This window comes from Eurypyga helias, unplaced genomic scaffold, assembly GCF_000690775.1.
Source record: "Eurypyga helias isolate BGI_N326 unplaced genomic scaffold, ASM69077v1 Scaffold50027, whole genome shotgun sequence".
In the NCBI taxonomy this organism is placed as follows: domain Eukaryota; kingdom Metazoa; phylum Chordata; class Aves; order Eurypygiformes; family Eurypygidae; genus Eurypyga; species Eurypyga helias.
Genome location: NW_010261993.1, coordinates 1 through 16,247, shown reverse-complemented (window position 1 = coordinate 16,247; position 16,247 = coordinate 1). Strand labels below are relative to the sequence as shown.

Here is a 16,247-nt window from a genome sequence, read left to right as displayed (position 1 = left end):
CTATGATTCTATGATTCAGGTGTAGGAGTGGGACTGGCTTAATAAACACTGTGTGTTGAAAGCAATAACAGTAGTCACTTTATTATTTTCCCCAAAGAGTGTTGCTTCTGTTCTATGCACACACTCATAGGCTAGCAGGCTACAGTGCTCATGAATGCCTGTCTCATGCATTTTAGGAACTTCCACAGACTTCAGCAAGCTGTGGTGGGCCAACTTGTATTCACACTTCCTAGGACACGCAGTTGAATTGAAGATCAGCTAGTTCATTCTTACTTCTCAGCATTGTGCCAGTTAAACACAAATGACTAAGCCCAGACCAGCTATCCTATTTCTCACCGATCAGTTACCCACGCTACCCCTGCCTAGCACAAATCCCTGCTGACATCTGAAATTCTCTTCTAACAAAGTCCATGCAGAGGATGAATTCAGTAGCTTCTCCAGTCTGCAAGTTTTCCTCGTTCTCCTGTATTCCTGCTACCACGAACAGAAACCTTTTCTACTGCTTTAAGAACATGAAAGCTGGGTAGAGCCATGGGGTGATGTTTCCACTTAGGTTCTGTGAATGCAGTTTTTCTGAAAGTCATTTTATAGGCGGAGGGGGAATGTCCTGTGCACCACACCCACTTTGAGCCAGCTTCATACTATTTACGCAGGCAGGAACCACAGCCCATCTGCAAGAGGTTTGGATCTCAGGCAAGCCAATAGCCACACCAGTTCCAAGATGGTGGGTTCATATTACACGGTTTGATTTAGAGCACATCTGATTTGTCTCATGGGGTAATGACAGATCAAGCACTGCATGTGTGCAAGCAGGTAAACTTAATTCAGGTGAGAGCATCGAGCAGAAGAAACAGGCTACGGAGACTTAGCAGAAGAGTTCACAGCTGCCTCAAGTGCAGGGGCACATTCTTTGGGCTGAATCCCCAGTTCATTTGGAATTAATTCCATGCCTTTAAAAAAAAAAAACAAAAACCAACCAACCCACCACCACCACCAATGATGATTCTTTCTTGTACTGACACTTTCAGACTACTACTGCGAATCTTGTGCAGGTTACTCCCACCGTGCATTTTCTGATGTGCGTAATGGGCTATTTGGGCTTGCAACGAGCAGGGACAGGTTGTGGAGCAGAGAGGGGACAAGATTAACTTGATGTTAACGGATGGCTGTACCTCCAAGGAGAGCTTTAGGACTCACGGTGAAAGGCTGGGGAGACTTGCTCTTGCAAAGCATCTTTTTTCACCCCTTTTTGTAGGGAGTCGGTCGCCATCCTCACACAACAGCCAAGCAAATATTTCTGTGCATTTCTGTAGTGCTTAATCCCACTGCAGATAGTAACCATAATCACTGTGTTGTAGTTAAGTGTGAAAGAAGCTTCTTCTCTCCTAACGATGACAAAACTCCCTAACCGTACACAGCTGACAGACTTGCACATGCCCACACCACCCCATAGCAACAGGTTTTAGAAATGCCTTTAAACTGGAATTAGCCACAGATGCGACCTCAGGGTACTTCTGTCACCGTAGCGCTGCCACACTGCTCCCGGGCGCATTCCAACGGACACGGGGCGAGCAGTTGCTAAGCCCAAGGCTGAACAGCCTCAATCGACACGGCAGAGACCGGCTGAAGCGAAGTCCCACCGCTCTGCACCTCAGCTCCCCAGCTGCAAAACGGGGTATGCCATATGCAAACCGCTGAAGGGTCTCGATGGAAGACCGAGACACCTAGAAATTAAACCCACATTTTCTGGTCTCCATCTTGTGCCTCCGTAAGACAAATGGAGAATATGTCTTCATGTCTATAATATATGGTAAAAAAATACAACTACCTCAGTCCATCCCCCTTAGATTTCACTCTCGTAAGATGGGTAAAGAACATGCTAATACATCACTTGGATGCCTTTGAAGAAATGAACTCGGTACGGGAGGACGGTGCTGGGGGGTGGATATTCATGAAGATTAATGCTAGCTTAGCCTCTGCTGGACTTCCCTAGGCATAATTAAAAGCAGCCAAGGGAGGTTTGTCCTACTGAAGGAGCCCATCTCTTCCCTCCGGCTGCAGAGGCAGGGTAAGGAAATGGCTTGCCTAGGCTGACCCTAGCCTCTGTGAAAACCCCGCAGTGAAAGCGAGAGAATGCAAGGATTGCAGAGCATCAAACCCAACATCTGGCTGCCGTTGAGGGAGGAGTTTAAGTTTATTTTAGTTTAGACTTGTATCAGCTGGCAGCGGGAGTGGGAGACAATGTGGCACCCAGCGTGCTGTGTCAAGATGGGGGTGTTTCTTGCATTTTCCGTGCCTGCCTCTCGCAGGGAGAATGGATGCCCCACGATAACCGTTGGAGCTCCTTGGGAATTACATCTGCTACCGAGTCCGGCCAAACGCACTTTGCAAGTAAAACTCGGTTCTTCCTTCTCCCCGTTCACTTGCTTATCGTGTCACCCTGCGGCAGGGCTGGAGCCCCTGAGGCTGGGTGAACATCGGTCCACCTGCTTTAACACGCTGCTCTGGCCAGGCCTCAGAGTAAACGGATCATTCAGGGAAAGGGTCACACGAAACTAAGGCGTCTGTATTGGGTAGAGGAGAGTTACTTTCTACAACGAGAAAGAACTGCAGGTTTTGACGGTCTTCTGTGTTTACCCCTTGTGCAAGACGAGTAGGCTGGCACAAGGATAACCACTACAAGCAGGAGCAACAAGATTTTACAGATTACTTTGTTAATCAGATTAATATGAGTAACTGGTGTGAATATTTGAACCTCTGTGATAGAAACCACAGTTATTTACATTTGTGGATCTCGCTGAATTCATCATTGAATGATAAGGAGGTTGTCAGTAGATCACGCAGTGATGAGATCCTTTGAAAAATACGCTGTGGGAAAGGATTGGGGAGGGGCAAGGGTTGCTGTGCTTTTGTGTTTGGGGTTTCTTTCCCCCCTTGGAGACAAAGGTGGGCTTGGTTACAGGAGAAAAATGATTCCTCTGGTCACATCCTCTTCTGACAGAAGTTGTTCTTCCAGAGGAGCGGAGAAGCCCTGCGAAGTCTGCGCAGAATACAGATGGGCACATTCAAGCGTCGAGCTGTCCCGCAGAACTGCGGCTTTCCACTGACAAATCCGCTCCGCAGAGGCTTGGGCAGACGCTTGGCCTTAACCAGCCACGGGATAGCAGACCTGTACAGAAGTTTTCGCATTCCCTTCCCATCCTCGGCTGAGCTCCAACCAGCTTATAGTGATACGTCTGATGGAATCGCGGGAGAGAAAATAGGAATGTCGGCAACAAAATGCTCTCTGACTGCAGTGAGAGGAGCGCCAGCCTCCGAGCTGACGGGGTGACAGACAGGGAAGCAGCTTCGCTCTTAACTTGAGCGCAGTTTGCTCCAACAAGCTTACCTGATGCCGGAAAGGCGCAAATGCAGATCGGCTAGCTACTTCAACTCCTGCCCGTGCACGTTCTCAGTTTTCTTCTACTCACCCTTTGCACAACACGTTGCAGCGTTCCCAGACGGCACCGACAACAGCGCAGTGGAGAGGAAGTTATTTGCACTTCCTCATCTGCACAAGTTTAGTCCTGCCTTATTTCAAGTACTTACTGCCCTTAAGATGCCAGATCCCACTATTTCTAGTTTACATACTTGAGCCTAACACATTGATTAAGGAGGTGTGTTAAGCATGGCCATTCCTCCCACTGAAGTTTGACCACGAGCAGCTCTATGGATTTTATTCATGCTTGTGGGATCCTATAATTTTGCTGCTACACCATTAATAAACATCAGTATCAACCAAACGATGTGTTTCAGGATTTTCCACGTATACGGTCCCAGGCTCTGAGCCTTTCAGTCCTCTCCCGAGATTCTCTGCCTCTGCAGAAGCAGGAGTTAAAACGAATGAACCCACATGCCCCCCCTCACATGCACTTGCAGGGAACTACGTTCCAGCTACGCACTTTTCCAAAGCTCTCATGTTTTTGCCAATTCCAGCAGAGCTAGAGCTGGGAGGGACAGGGTGGGGGGAATTTCTGAAAATCCAGTCCAACTTGGAAAAACCTGTAATTACTAAGCAGGGCGTTTCACTTTTCTTTTGCACCTTTTTTGTTGCTAACGCCCATCTCTCTCCTCTCCCAGCCACTCTTCTTACGGGACACACTAACGGAGAGACTGGAGGGCGTGAGTTTCATTCCAGCTTTTCACCCTGAGTTCAAATATCAGAGCAACCCCTGTGAAGAGAGGAAAGAGGCCCTCGGCCGCAGTTAATCCCACGCTTCCCATTTCCCTGCCAACAGCATCCCACCACCCTTCTCCCCACACGCTCCAGATGCTAAGGGAGAGCGATCCAGGCAAACACCACCCAGCCAAGGGCTGAACTTCACTGTGGTCCCTTTCCTTCCCTTGGATCGGCCACGCTTTCCACCTGAGCCTTGCAAAGGAAGAGCTGGGCAGGTGGCACAGGTAGGCCTTTGTGTCGGGGGAGGCAGAAGGGCAGGTTTTGAGGGCAGACCCTCACACCACCTCTTTGCTCCGTCAAGTTCCCAGTACCAGGAGTCAGTCACTGTCAGCTGAATCTCTTCGACTCGTTCCCTTTCCAAAACGAGCTCTCCAGGTTCACATCAGCTCTTGGGCTTGAGACCCGGATCTCTCGGTTCCGCTGCGAGGAGAAAGTGACACTGACCATTATTCTCACAGTTTTATTTGTAAAGGACATGGCATGAAAAGCTGTATTTCAATGTACTTCAAAACCTGAAAACCTCATGTCAGTTTGTGATATGTATGTTAAAGTGCTTGATATACCAATACTTTTACTAATGTTGTCTTGAAAATAATCCAGTTCTTATTCAGTTAGTAATAATGTAAAGACAAAATATGCTTAATGGAGACATTTAAGGATCATTTGAAGCTCTGCAGGGCACATCTGTACATTTCAAGTGTAACATACAACATTTCCCCTCAAGATGCGCCCCTTCATTTGATTGAAAGAAGGAATTTTCTCAAATATGCCATCACGCAACTACCCTAAAAAGACGTTTTTGAACAATGATATCTAATGACACAAACCAACTCTGAATAAACAGGAGTAGATTTTTCACTAAATAGTAGAATTTCATTCATTTCAGAGAATCATAAATACACGTTTTGTACACAGTGAGGCGTCCTCTGACTCCCTCAAGTTACTATGCTGGGTGTTGGCACAACAGGGCTACGCAAACTCGGACATCTGCAGACGGGTATTAGATAGGGATTTTTTTCTAAAAAGCAGATACCAGAGAGCTTTGGTCTTTTCCAAGATTCCCTTTCTCAACCCCTGAAGGTGCTTTAACACTGAAGTAAAAACTGTGTTAGCTTAGAAGAATCCTGGTGGGTTTCTCAGCATTCTAGTGGGTAGAATGATTTCTGTAAACCTTACAGAAAAAAACCTCACAGTTTCCAACAAACAAAAACAGGCTACTAGAAAAAAAAGTAATCTGAGGCACTCAGCTGTGCCCCTTTCAACATACATTAGGGTGCTTTATTGCCTACAAGGAAATGTTAGACATACATTATTTTTATTATATTATTATTATTAATGGGATGTGAAACCTGACAAAACCAAACAAGCCAACGCTTGCTAAAAAAGCTGACGTGAAGTTGTGCTGAAGCGCCGAAAGTTCCTCAACGTAGTTTGAAACCGGGGAGGGCCCTGTTTTGAATTTTAACATGTCTCGGGGTTTGACTGATTTTAACTTCAGAAAGACTTTGTGTAGTTGTTGCCCTTGTCTCTGTGTGTGGCTTATTCATCTAGCCCTGACCTTTAGAGGTGCCCACATTTCTACCTGATCCTGCTTGCCCTTGACCCGTGCCGCGTTGGATGAGTGCTATGACTGCTCAAGTCATAAACAGCCTTGGGAGCAGCAGGCAGCAGTCTACTTTTGAGAAGTCTCCAGCTAGCAAATGCAGATGCTGCCGTGAAGAAATCCAAGGACTAAAGAGGTTATCATTGCAGGAAAATGAAAGTCACTTAGACTGGGTTGGGCGTGAAAAAATCATGTATAGCAGTCATTAGACATAAAAGGCTTGAGTTGTAATAGAAATCAAAACATCCTAAGCAGTCATTACCAAATAATGCTGCCACATGGCTTCTGGTGCTAAGTGTATAATTTACTGATAATTTACTGATTTACCAGGGACACATTTTCAACGGCTGCTGAAGGGTTGTCGGGAGCCTTCTGCTGACTTGCAGCAGACTTGCCTAGTCACACAGAAAACTCTAACCACCCAGATTTCACGTTTCCGGAAACGCAAGAGAGACGTCACCCAGCCGCGGGCTCTGGCTACGAACTCGTGACACCATTCACGGCCTTTACGTCGGTTACCCACAGCAGTGACGCGGCAGTGCTGCCTACAGCAGCTGGGATGAGCTCAGTCAGTGTAAGGAAGTACAAGCCCAGGAGGAAAGAACTGTTGTTAAGAGCTGGAACCCTCATTAAAGTCGATGACTCCCCGACAGTGTTATTTCACTTCTTTCTTAAAAAGAAAAAAGAAAACACTTCTGTGACATGAAACTCTCCCTTCTAACAAAACAAAGTCACGTGGAAAGTTTTCTTCTGGCTGGGAATGCGACATGAACTTTGACGCTGAAGTGAGTGCTGTTAGAACTGGGCAGCAGAAGGACCACAGGAAAGCAGGGAATCTTGACAAAAGGCAGGTTTTGACAAAGCAAACCCCAATTTTCACCCTCTTTCCTTTTCCTTAGCTCTCAACCCTCTCTCCACCACATGCACACTATTCCGAGACCTGCTACTGCTCACCATTCCCAAGTCCCTCCTAATGCCGCTGAGAGCGAAGTGCAACAGCACCTGTTCGGGACCTTTCCTGAGCCACAGCTGACAGTGAGACATCCACAGAAATCCACTGATGAAATGGCTAAGGTCGGAGGGAATAAACAACTGAAACCAAACTCTGACATTTAAACTAACCTCCAGAAAACCAGGTAAAGCTAACCATGCCCTCAGATCCTTCCAGCTCCCGCCCACACCAACGGCAGATACGCTCCACATTTGCCGCACGGTATCCACGAGATGATTCTAATTTAATGTATTGTTAAACTTCTGGTGTACAGGGTTTCAGTTGCTCTCAGTTCCTCTTCAAGAGCTGTATCTGTACATACACGCTGTATTACTAACCCATTAACTGGAAATAGTGTAGGAGAGGAGCCTTAAAATAACAAAGTGAGATTATCTTTTCCCCCCCCTTTCTGCGTCATTCTTTTTCTTTTTTGTAGCTGGTTTTATTTGTTTTTTAACGGTTATCAAAGATCCTGAACTTCCTAGGAACCCTCATTCTGTGGGATAAAGGAAGACTCATAACCTGTCAGCATTTCAAAACCAGCTGATACAGTCCAGTAGCACAGCACCACTGCTGTTTGTGGCCCTACAGCAATGGTTCTTCTCAAGTCCAGCGTGAATTTGGTATGAACAAAATTCCTCAGCGTGGAAAAAACCAAGTCATCCACAACACACACTGGCTGGGGGCAAGAGGGAACCATCAGGACATCTATACGGGCAAGGGACACACTGAGTGAGTGAAGCCATTATTCCCCATCTCGGGCTGCAGCAGCACTGCTTAAACAGCTCTCCCGTACTCTCAGGCAGACAGCAGCCCTCCTCTCCAGTGTTTAAGCACTTCAGCACTTGCCTCCCCTTTGGGAGATCAACAGAAGTGACACGAAAGACCTTACAAAAAAAAAAAAAAGACGACTCAAATTCTGTGCATGGAAAGGGTTGAGTCTTCGAACAAACAAAAACCTAAGCGAGACCATGTACAGTAGGGTGAAGCAGCATATGCTTACAAGACTTCCAAGAGTGAGGCAATCACAATGGCTACATAAGGATATTTGCTGGATTACTTTGCAATACCTGAAAAAAGCCCTGCTGAGTTTGCGCTCTATTTACACATTGATTGGCTTCTTCCTTGCAAGCAAGTAACGGCATCCCTTCCCACCTCAGTCCTTCCCTCCCCCCCGTCCTTCCCCTGGGCTGAAGCTACTCATAGTCAGAACAAGAACATTCAGTCTAAGAAAAATTTCTTAGAGCAATATAATTTCTTAAAGAAGATAGCATATTTACACACATCTAACACATGAAAATACTCTATTTTATACTAAATTTCTGTTTCAAATAAACTACAATACTGCATCTTAGCTTTCTGCAGCTTTAGAGGACAGTCCCTATCGGGCACAAACTGGGCTTCCTGCTCCCGTTTCAACCGGCAGCTTTGCCTTACAGTGGTGCACTACCATCGCGTTCAAGTCCTGACACGTCTCCAGTTGTGGTTTGCTTGCTTGGGAAAGGAATAATGAAGTTCTCAGCAAAGCCATGCTAAACATCCACTCCTTTAATGAGCGATCCTTCTAGGATGATGTTGAAGTCTTGCAATGTCTGTAGGACTCGGATAAGGGAGTTGACAGTCATGCGGTCCCGGAGGAGAGCGTTCTCCTCGTACATCCTTGTAATGGGCGGGCACTCTGCCAGCAACGGGATCCACTGAGACAGCAAGTGGTCCCTGCAAAGGGGATGAAGGGAGTTATTTTAGTACCAAGTACAACATATCTCAAACTGAAATTCTTCTCCGAGAGCATAGCCCAAAACATGCAGTCTCTCGTTGGGGGTGATGCATGTTGTTTGCACAGGAAAGCTTCCTGTGTAATCGTAACCCTTGATTTTGTACGTAAAATGTAGGTAACTGAACACACTGTAGGAAAGAAGAGTGAAAGACATCAGCAGAATTGCACTTTGGAAGAATCCAGCAACATTTTCAGATCAGGAACAGGGAAAGTAGAACTCAGGGAAAACCAACAGTGTTTTCCAGCTGGTTTTCCATGTATCCAAACAAACAAGACAAAAATGGTACTTATTTCTAGACATAGCAACTCCAACCCTCCAAAATACAACTAAAGCCCCTCCCTTAATCCCTCCCCAAGTGCAAGACGGAAAGAGTCTCACTAAGAAAGATTTATCTAGAATAATTTCGTCAAAATTCTAACAAATATCCCATTTTCATAGGCAAATTGATTCATAGAATCATAGAATGGTTAGGCTTGGAAGGGACCTTAAAGATCATCTAGTTCCAACCCCCCTGCCATGGGCAGGGACACCTTCCACTAGACCAGGTTGCTCAAAGCATCATCCAGCCTGGCCTTGAACACTTCCAGGGATGGGGCATCCACAGCTTCTCTGGGCAACCTGTGCCAGTGCCTCACCACCCTCTCCGTGAAGAATTTCTTCCTGATATCTAATTTAAACCTCCCTGATTTCAATTTATACCCATTGCCCCTTGTCCTGTCACTACAGGCCCTTGTAAAAAGTCCTCTCCCAGTCCCCTCGTAGCCCCTTCAGATACTGGAAAGCTGCAATGAGGTCTCCTCGGAGCCTCCTCTTCTCCAGGCTGAACAAATACACCAGCTCTTGCAAAAGAACTCTGCATTCCCAAGGCCAGCACTTCATTAAAAATACAGTTTCAAGACAGATTTCATACACATGACTGTCAAGCTAACAATTATAAAAGGACTCAAAACATTTTCAGCAGTTTTGACGCTAGCCATGTATCATTACTGCTTCTTTGCTCTGATTTTTCTTGAAGTATTAAAGCTGCCTAAAATAGGATCTGGATAATAGGTAGGTACGAGATGTCTTAAAATGGAAAACTAATGGTAACAACAACGGTGTAAAAATATTCTTCTGGTCTAATGCAAAAGGACCCATATAGTGAAGAGCAGTTAGGTACCTTGTCCCCAGGCAAACCAGAATTTGGAATTTGCCATCCTTTCCAATGTTCCTTGGAGCTGTATTGATGGCATTCACATAGTGACAGAAGGTTTTGCATGAAGATCTCTGAAGCAAAAGGGCCTCCTCATTGTCTCCAATCTGGTCACTGGTTTCAAAATAAGCAACAGCTTTCTCTGTGGTAGGGGAAAAAATCAGAACCCAGTGAGCAGAAGTACTTCACTGTGGCACAGAATTACACAACCGAATCCTTAAAAAAAAAAAAAAAAAAAAAAGAACCTGCTAGAGAGCTATTGCACAGTTTATGCAAGGATTCCTCATTCTGAAGACCCTAGGTAGGTGGTGATCTCCACCTTTGCCCCATAGCAGTGGCCAGCAGACGGGTTGATGTCTCCGATACAGCTGGGTAACATCAAGGAGCCCCACCAGCGCATCTATCAATGGTTTCTTCCTCCGTGATACCACCAGCTTTGATTTTTCACCTTTCCGAGTAAGCACTAACCCTCAGGCTAAGCATGTCAACTTGCCAGCATGTTGTAAAGGGGTAAGCAGTCTGAAGTTACCCCAACACAGGCCTACAGATAAGCATCGGCAGAAGACTGTGCAGTGATTAGGAGAGTTCTCAAACAGCTAGCAATACAAACCCTTCACTCCTTGCCTTTTCCCAACTCTCCCCCCTGACACTGATTGGTACTCTACCCTGGTCTCCAGGATGCCTTCTTTCTGGGTAGAAAAGCAGCCGTTTGAATATTCATCTATGAATAAGTGACTAGAGTTGGAAGAGCTTTTGATTTCCTGCACAGATCCACACTCATCCCTTATACAGAGTTTAGTATTTCTCATCTTCCATCTTGTTTCTCATTGACTTGAGGCAACCTGGAGCAGGCACTAGGCAGGAACGAACGGCACCCTAGACGATCAGCACCTGAGGTCTGTGCAAGAGTAGTCATTTTCCTCTAATCTTCCTTCTCCTCCTGCCTCCAAATCACGTAACAGCTTACCTATGAAATCCCAGATGAAGACATTCTTATGAAAAATGCGAGCTGATTTGAATCCATGGTGGAAGACCTGCTCCAGTGCTGCGACCAGACCGTTTTCTCCACACAGCAGAATGGTAAGGCTCCCTCTCTGTGGGAAAGGAAGAGCCTGTAAGTACAACTTGCCTTGTGTGTATGCCAGAACCTTCAAATCCAAAGGTTAACAGTCTCTACTGGCACTTCAATTCCATTTCTGTTTACAAAAATATTTACAAGCATTGTAGCTACCAGGCAAGTGACAAAAAGTAGGAAGTACCTCTTTCTCTGGCTTGTGAAAGTGTTTCACGATATTGTTCACAGCTTCTCCAATTCCCTCTTGGATCTGTCCCGCATTAGGCTCTGCGAAATGATGGAGACCATACTAGCTGAAGATACCAGCTTTAAAACATTCATCAAATTCTCGTGATGACATAACTTGACCTGCAAGAATTATTCTCTATCTTTAACAGGGTTCAGGCAACCATTTGTCTGGGGTAAACCTGAGCCTTAATTAATAAGCAACTGATGAGCAACCCTGGAATAGTCAAACAAATCGCCCTACTTAAAAATGCACAACCCAAGGATCCGGCTTGGTAAATGTTTAAGTTAATCACGTCTTTCTCACCACAGAGTACAGCAGCTATGTACACATGAAGAGACATGGGCTGAAAGGTTGTCACCCAGTCAATTGACTCACTTCTACGCGACATGGGCCAGAAAACCCAGCAGTCATTAATGTCTGACTTGAAGCCACAAGTATTGATTTCAGGCAGGTGCCTGGTCATTGTAGCAGTGTGAGGGGCCACAGGCAGAGAGTATTCCTTATTAATGGTTCCAAGAGTACGTTATCTTCAACGCAAAAACACGTGCCATGTTTCTGCTCTGAAAGTGTTTAGCCGTATGCCTCTGCTACTGAGTCATGCTATGCCTCCATCTGCTACCATCTCATCTTCCTTTTCAGGTACCTGCAGGAAATTATCTAGACCCTCATTCATTTTCTGATTAAAACAGACTGAACTTTTAAAGCTTCATTTTAAGCAGATGGTTTCCAGACTTGGATAATTTTCATGGCTCTTCTATGAGTCCTTTCTAGTTTTTCAGACACATGTAAGTTGCTATTGGGTTCATCCTACAATTCTTATTTTGGAAGCGTAGAGTAATTCAGTATCATTTTAGTACACGTTGCCCTCCAGAGTCTTTGGCAGGCCTAACACAGAACCTTACAACTCACAAGGCAAGTGAATTACTGAGCCTTAGCGTTCTTAGACCTAAGGAAATGCTCTGCAAGTAGCTCTGGTGCCCACTCCTCCAGCTAATACGGTCATGTGAAGAGCTGCAGTGGTCCCATGGTGGTTTTTAAATGCTGCATTACTCCTGAAGGCTAACCTTTCCTTGCTTGACACTTCAGCAGTCATGTCCTCTAATTTTACTGGAGCTGGACAGATTTATGAACAGGATCTACTGTGCTCATCCGTATGCTTGCGCGGCAAATGTCTCACATGGCTCTTACCGTTCCGTGCCGTGATGGAGCCAGGTGCAGTTACTCACAAAAGCTAATTTTAGGGACATAAAGTTGATGTCCCCTAGGGTTCCCCTGGAGATGGACTCCTCCAGAAGGCCGTTCACAGCATGCGCATCAGGCACTGAACTGCATTCCGGAGAGGACTGTCTTCCCACCAACTGCAAAGTGAGCTGGGAGGCTGAGCAGCAACAGCTACTGAAAATTCTGCTGTCCCTTCCTCCCTCACCTCATATCTCCATGCTCCAAGGAAAGCATGAAGAGATTATTTTCTCTCAACTGTTAAACGGCAACACCTACAGTCACAGAGCAAGCTGCAGACACACAAACAGGGGCAGGAAAAACTCATCAGCTCATGGTTGTTCTGCTGCACCAAGCCTTGCTTCAGTAGGAGCTCTCCTGTTCACAGCACCTTAATTTCTCAGCAGTCGCTGACCCCTTCTCTAGAGCCCTGGGGAGAAAGGAAAGGACTTACTGGTGTTCTTCCCTGTGAGGGAAGTGATGCTCAGTCGTCGAGCTGTGGTGGGAGATTTCTGCTGGGGTGGGGTGCGGCACTGCTTTCCCAGCTCTTCGTCAGACGTGGAGGACACCAGCTCTCCAATGAGTATTCGCTCCAAACTGCCATCGTCGACGCCCTTTCCCAGCCACCGCCCGCAGGGAAACCTGCCGCGCAGCCAGCACAAGCACAGGTCAGCCACACAGGTAGCCTAGCTTGACCTCAAACCCAGAGGGACAGCTAGCACCCATAAATGCTGCTAACGGGCAAGAAATACTCTGCAGCCAGAAGCCATTAACGAACTAGAGCTCAGCAGGCAGCATCTCCTGCACCACAACTGGCAGGACCTATATCCACCTCCATCCATAGGAAAAGGGAAAGATGCACATCTTGCATGAACGCACAGGGAAGAGTTGTATACACATTTCACGGGCCACATGTTGATTTCTGCCAGGTTATTTTTCACTTGCAACCACAACTGATATTCAGCCTTTAAAAAAATATTGTGATGATGAACATTAAATCCCCACACAGAGTTCCCACCCAGCTGAAGATGTGACGTCTCCTTGTACTCAAGCCTCACCTCACATTTTATTGCTGTACCTTTTTGTCCCCATCCACAGTCCTAATGAGATCCACGCACATGTCCATATCCCCAGTGCTTGCACCCCGTTTCCTCCTACCTCCCCCCTCATACATCGTGGCCAACCCTGAGCTCTGGAGCTCACCTCTCTGATTTAGTTTTCCAAGTCCACATTTAGAAAAAAAATTAAGCCTGCTCAGCCAGATGTTGTGTAAACCCAATGATGAGTTAGGAGATCATTTCGACATGAGGGATGTACTCAGTAGAAGATTAAGAAATCATCAAAAAAAACTTATTTTCTTGTAATCCAAGGTTTTGTACATTTGTTATAGTACTTAGACATTTGAATACTTTTAAAAAGAAAATAAACTAAAGGTTTGCCCTAAACTATCGTTCCAGCTCTTGGGGGATTAAAGAGTACACTTGTGCACAATTTTACCACCCTACTTTAAATCAGGGCATTTAATTGTTAGACACAAACATCTGAATCACTTCAAAAAGTATCCATACTATCTGTCCTGTCTCAAGAGATGCAAAGAAAATACTACATTCAAGTCTCAAATTTAATATTTATCAGACTGTATGACCTCAAATAGGGCTTCTCAAATGAGAGGTCTGGGAGCAGGGGAGAGATCAACCCCACTGGGTTCCCAAATCCACCCACAGTGCTCCGTCAGCTGAGGAGAGGCCTTCTTGCTTTCTCTAGATTTAACAAGTAAGAATTTCAGACAAAGAAAATCAGAACTTGTTGCTTACTTGTACGTGTGTCCTGTGATTTCATTTCTGACCATGACACAATCAACCAGCCACTTGGCCAGCAGCCCTGAGTTGTCATGACCAATCTGAACGGTCGTCAGCTTCCCCAAGTTCTGGCACTGAAATGAATAACAGTTTTTACTTAATTTAAAAAGCAACAGACAACACACACCCCCACCACATGCACACATATGGTCTCAAAAGTATGTTTTTATTCAGTTTCCTTTGAATTATACAACAAGTATTTTCAACCAAACACGCAGAGTGTTTTGCAAAGCAGAACAATTATTCTAAGACAGGAGAAAAGAAATACCTTGAAATAGAACTATTAAAAGCTTGTGAAGAGATTCTTCGTTGTGAGCACTCACCCGGAATACTTCTGAGAAGTGTTAATTACAAATTTCTGAGCTAAAGTGATGGAGGTGTGCTTTTGTAGAAGAAACAGATCTTCAGTACAAGCAGCTTTTCCAAAATGCATTTTGAGTGCACTGACCTTCAGCTGACTCGCTCTACCCTATGAAGCAGTCCCTAGATCCTTTGTTGTTTTCAAACATCGGTTTTCTTATTGTTGGGCAAGACAAAAATCACCAACATGAGACTCTTAACATCACAACGACACAGAATAAGGAAAACAAGAGTCTGAATTCCAGCACACTGTGTAATTGTAGGCAGGGCTGGCAGCAGCATCGGTTAACATCACCTAAACACTTCCCTTGCAAGACCTGAGTTTTCATTGCCTCTAATACTGCCTAACAAGTAGCTTGAGCTGACCCTTTCCACAGTGGGTGGCTACCCAGTCTGATGGTTTAGGAAAGCTTCAGCCAGAGGAGTATTCCAGAACAGTGTCAGTATAGTCCTTAGAAATGTCTAAACATGTTATTTTGCTTGTCAGAAGCCCAGAGATTTTTCTACAAAATACTACTATCTGAATGAGAGCCAGCCATGGTATCAGGAAAATATCCTCTCTCTCTCTGTCAAAATCTACCTGTGTGTGGCAAAAGGGCTTTTTTATCATTGTTGAAGATCAGTCTGCATATGCTCAATGGATGCAACTTCAATTCTGGTAGCAGATTTTCCTACAAAATCACTCCTTTTTGGATACGGTATAGCCTGGAGTGATTTGAGCCTGATGGGGCTTTCCCTGCAATTCCCGCTACCAGCTGCTTTAGGGTGGCACTAAGCCAACCTGTAACTTGTGGGTGGGAAAGCAGAGGGGAGCGCCGGGTAGTCAAATGCAAGGAGAAAAACCACAGCAAGCACGGAGAAGGGAGCCCGATGGGGATGGCAGCTCTACAGCCTGCTGGGGCCAGCACCTGAAGCAGGGAAGCTGGAGAGCTCAGGAGTTTGGCTGGCTGGTTGGAAGGAAAGCAGCAATGCCGGACAGGGAGCTGGAGCACGAGAAGAAGAAATTTGGGGCTGGCCAGAGGTAGAAACAGACCTGGGTGGTGGGAAGTGGGAAGACATTGAAAGAAGGGGAAAGAAACTTGGAAGGGAAACGAAGAGTCGGAAATGAGCCCCAAAAGAAGGGATAATTAGGCAGGGAGATGTGAAAAGGCATGAGGCATGGAAATAGATAGGCTGGGTGAGAAGAGGAGCCCTGGGCTGGGACACGGACACAGCGAAGCCCATGGTCAAAAGAGGCGCCTGCTCCCAGGACCACCTAGCACAGGAGGGGTGGGCAGTGCTATCGCCCCGTGCGTACGTGGACACACAGCGCCTCGCACAGCTGGGCAGAGTCTGAGCTGCTGTGCTCGTAAGGCGATAAGCCCTCACCAAATTAATGTTTATGTGGGAGCACCTCTCAAATCGAAAAGCAAGCTGTAGAGAGCACATACTCACCTCGAACGTCATTTCTAGGTGGTTTTTAGGAATCTGCATGACGCCTGTGTCTCCTAGTTCTCCCGATACACATATCCACGGGTTTGATGTGGTTATTGCATTGCTCAGTTTTTTGATGGGAATTATCACTGACCTATACGGGATCACTAAGAACAGGGGAGGGGGGAAATAAATTAGTCTTGACTTTCCTCCCCCATCTCCACGTAGAGTAAACGCCGTTTCTGGAGTAACCCGCGCCTCTCGTCAAAGGTAAGGTTACCTTACCCCGCATCCCAGCAGCCGGACAAGG

The 16,247-nt window shown here is 45.9% G+C and overlaps 1 protein-coding gene across 1 annotated transcript; it reads right to left on the bottom strand.

The window, feature by feature from the left end:
• Positions 1-7,822: 7,822 nt before the first annotated feature.
• LOC104512529 (DENN domain-containing protein 5B-like) lies at positions 7,823-16,237 on the bottom strand. The gene is made up of 7 exons (XM_010155543.1): positions 15,959-16,237; positions 14,120-14,238; positions 12,760-12,947; positions 11,043-11,125; positions 10,751-10,877; positions 9,751-9,925; positions 7,823-8,529 (listed from the first exon to the last, which is right to left on the bottom strand). Exons 1-7 carry the CDS (start codon positions 15,995-15,997, stop codon positions 8,346-8,348), a joined length of 915 nt encoding a protein of 304 aa, XP_010153845.1. The 5' UTR covers positions 15,998-16,237; the 3' UTR covers positions 7,823-8,345.
• Positions 16,238-16,247: the final 10 nt, after the last annotated feature.

What these genes read in the sequence shown, in the direction of transcription:
- LOC104512529 (XM_010155543.1), bottom strand. Translation starts at nt 15,997, where the DNA reads ATGCAGATTCCTAAAAACCACCTAGAAATGACGTTCGAG. An exon ending in CCTCACAGGGAAGAACACCA is followed by an intron (nt 11,126 to 12,759) that starts GTAAGTCCTTTC and finishes ATCATTTCGCAG; the next exon opens with AGCCTAATGCGGGACAGATC. An exon ending in CTGGTTTGCCTGGGGACAAG is followed by an intron (nt 8,530 to 9,750) that starts GTACCTAACTGC and finishes TCCCCTTTGCAG; the next exon opens with GGACCACTTGCTGTCTCAGT.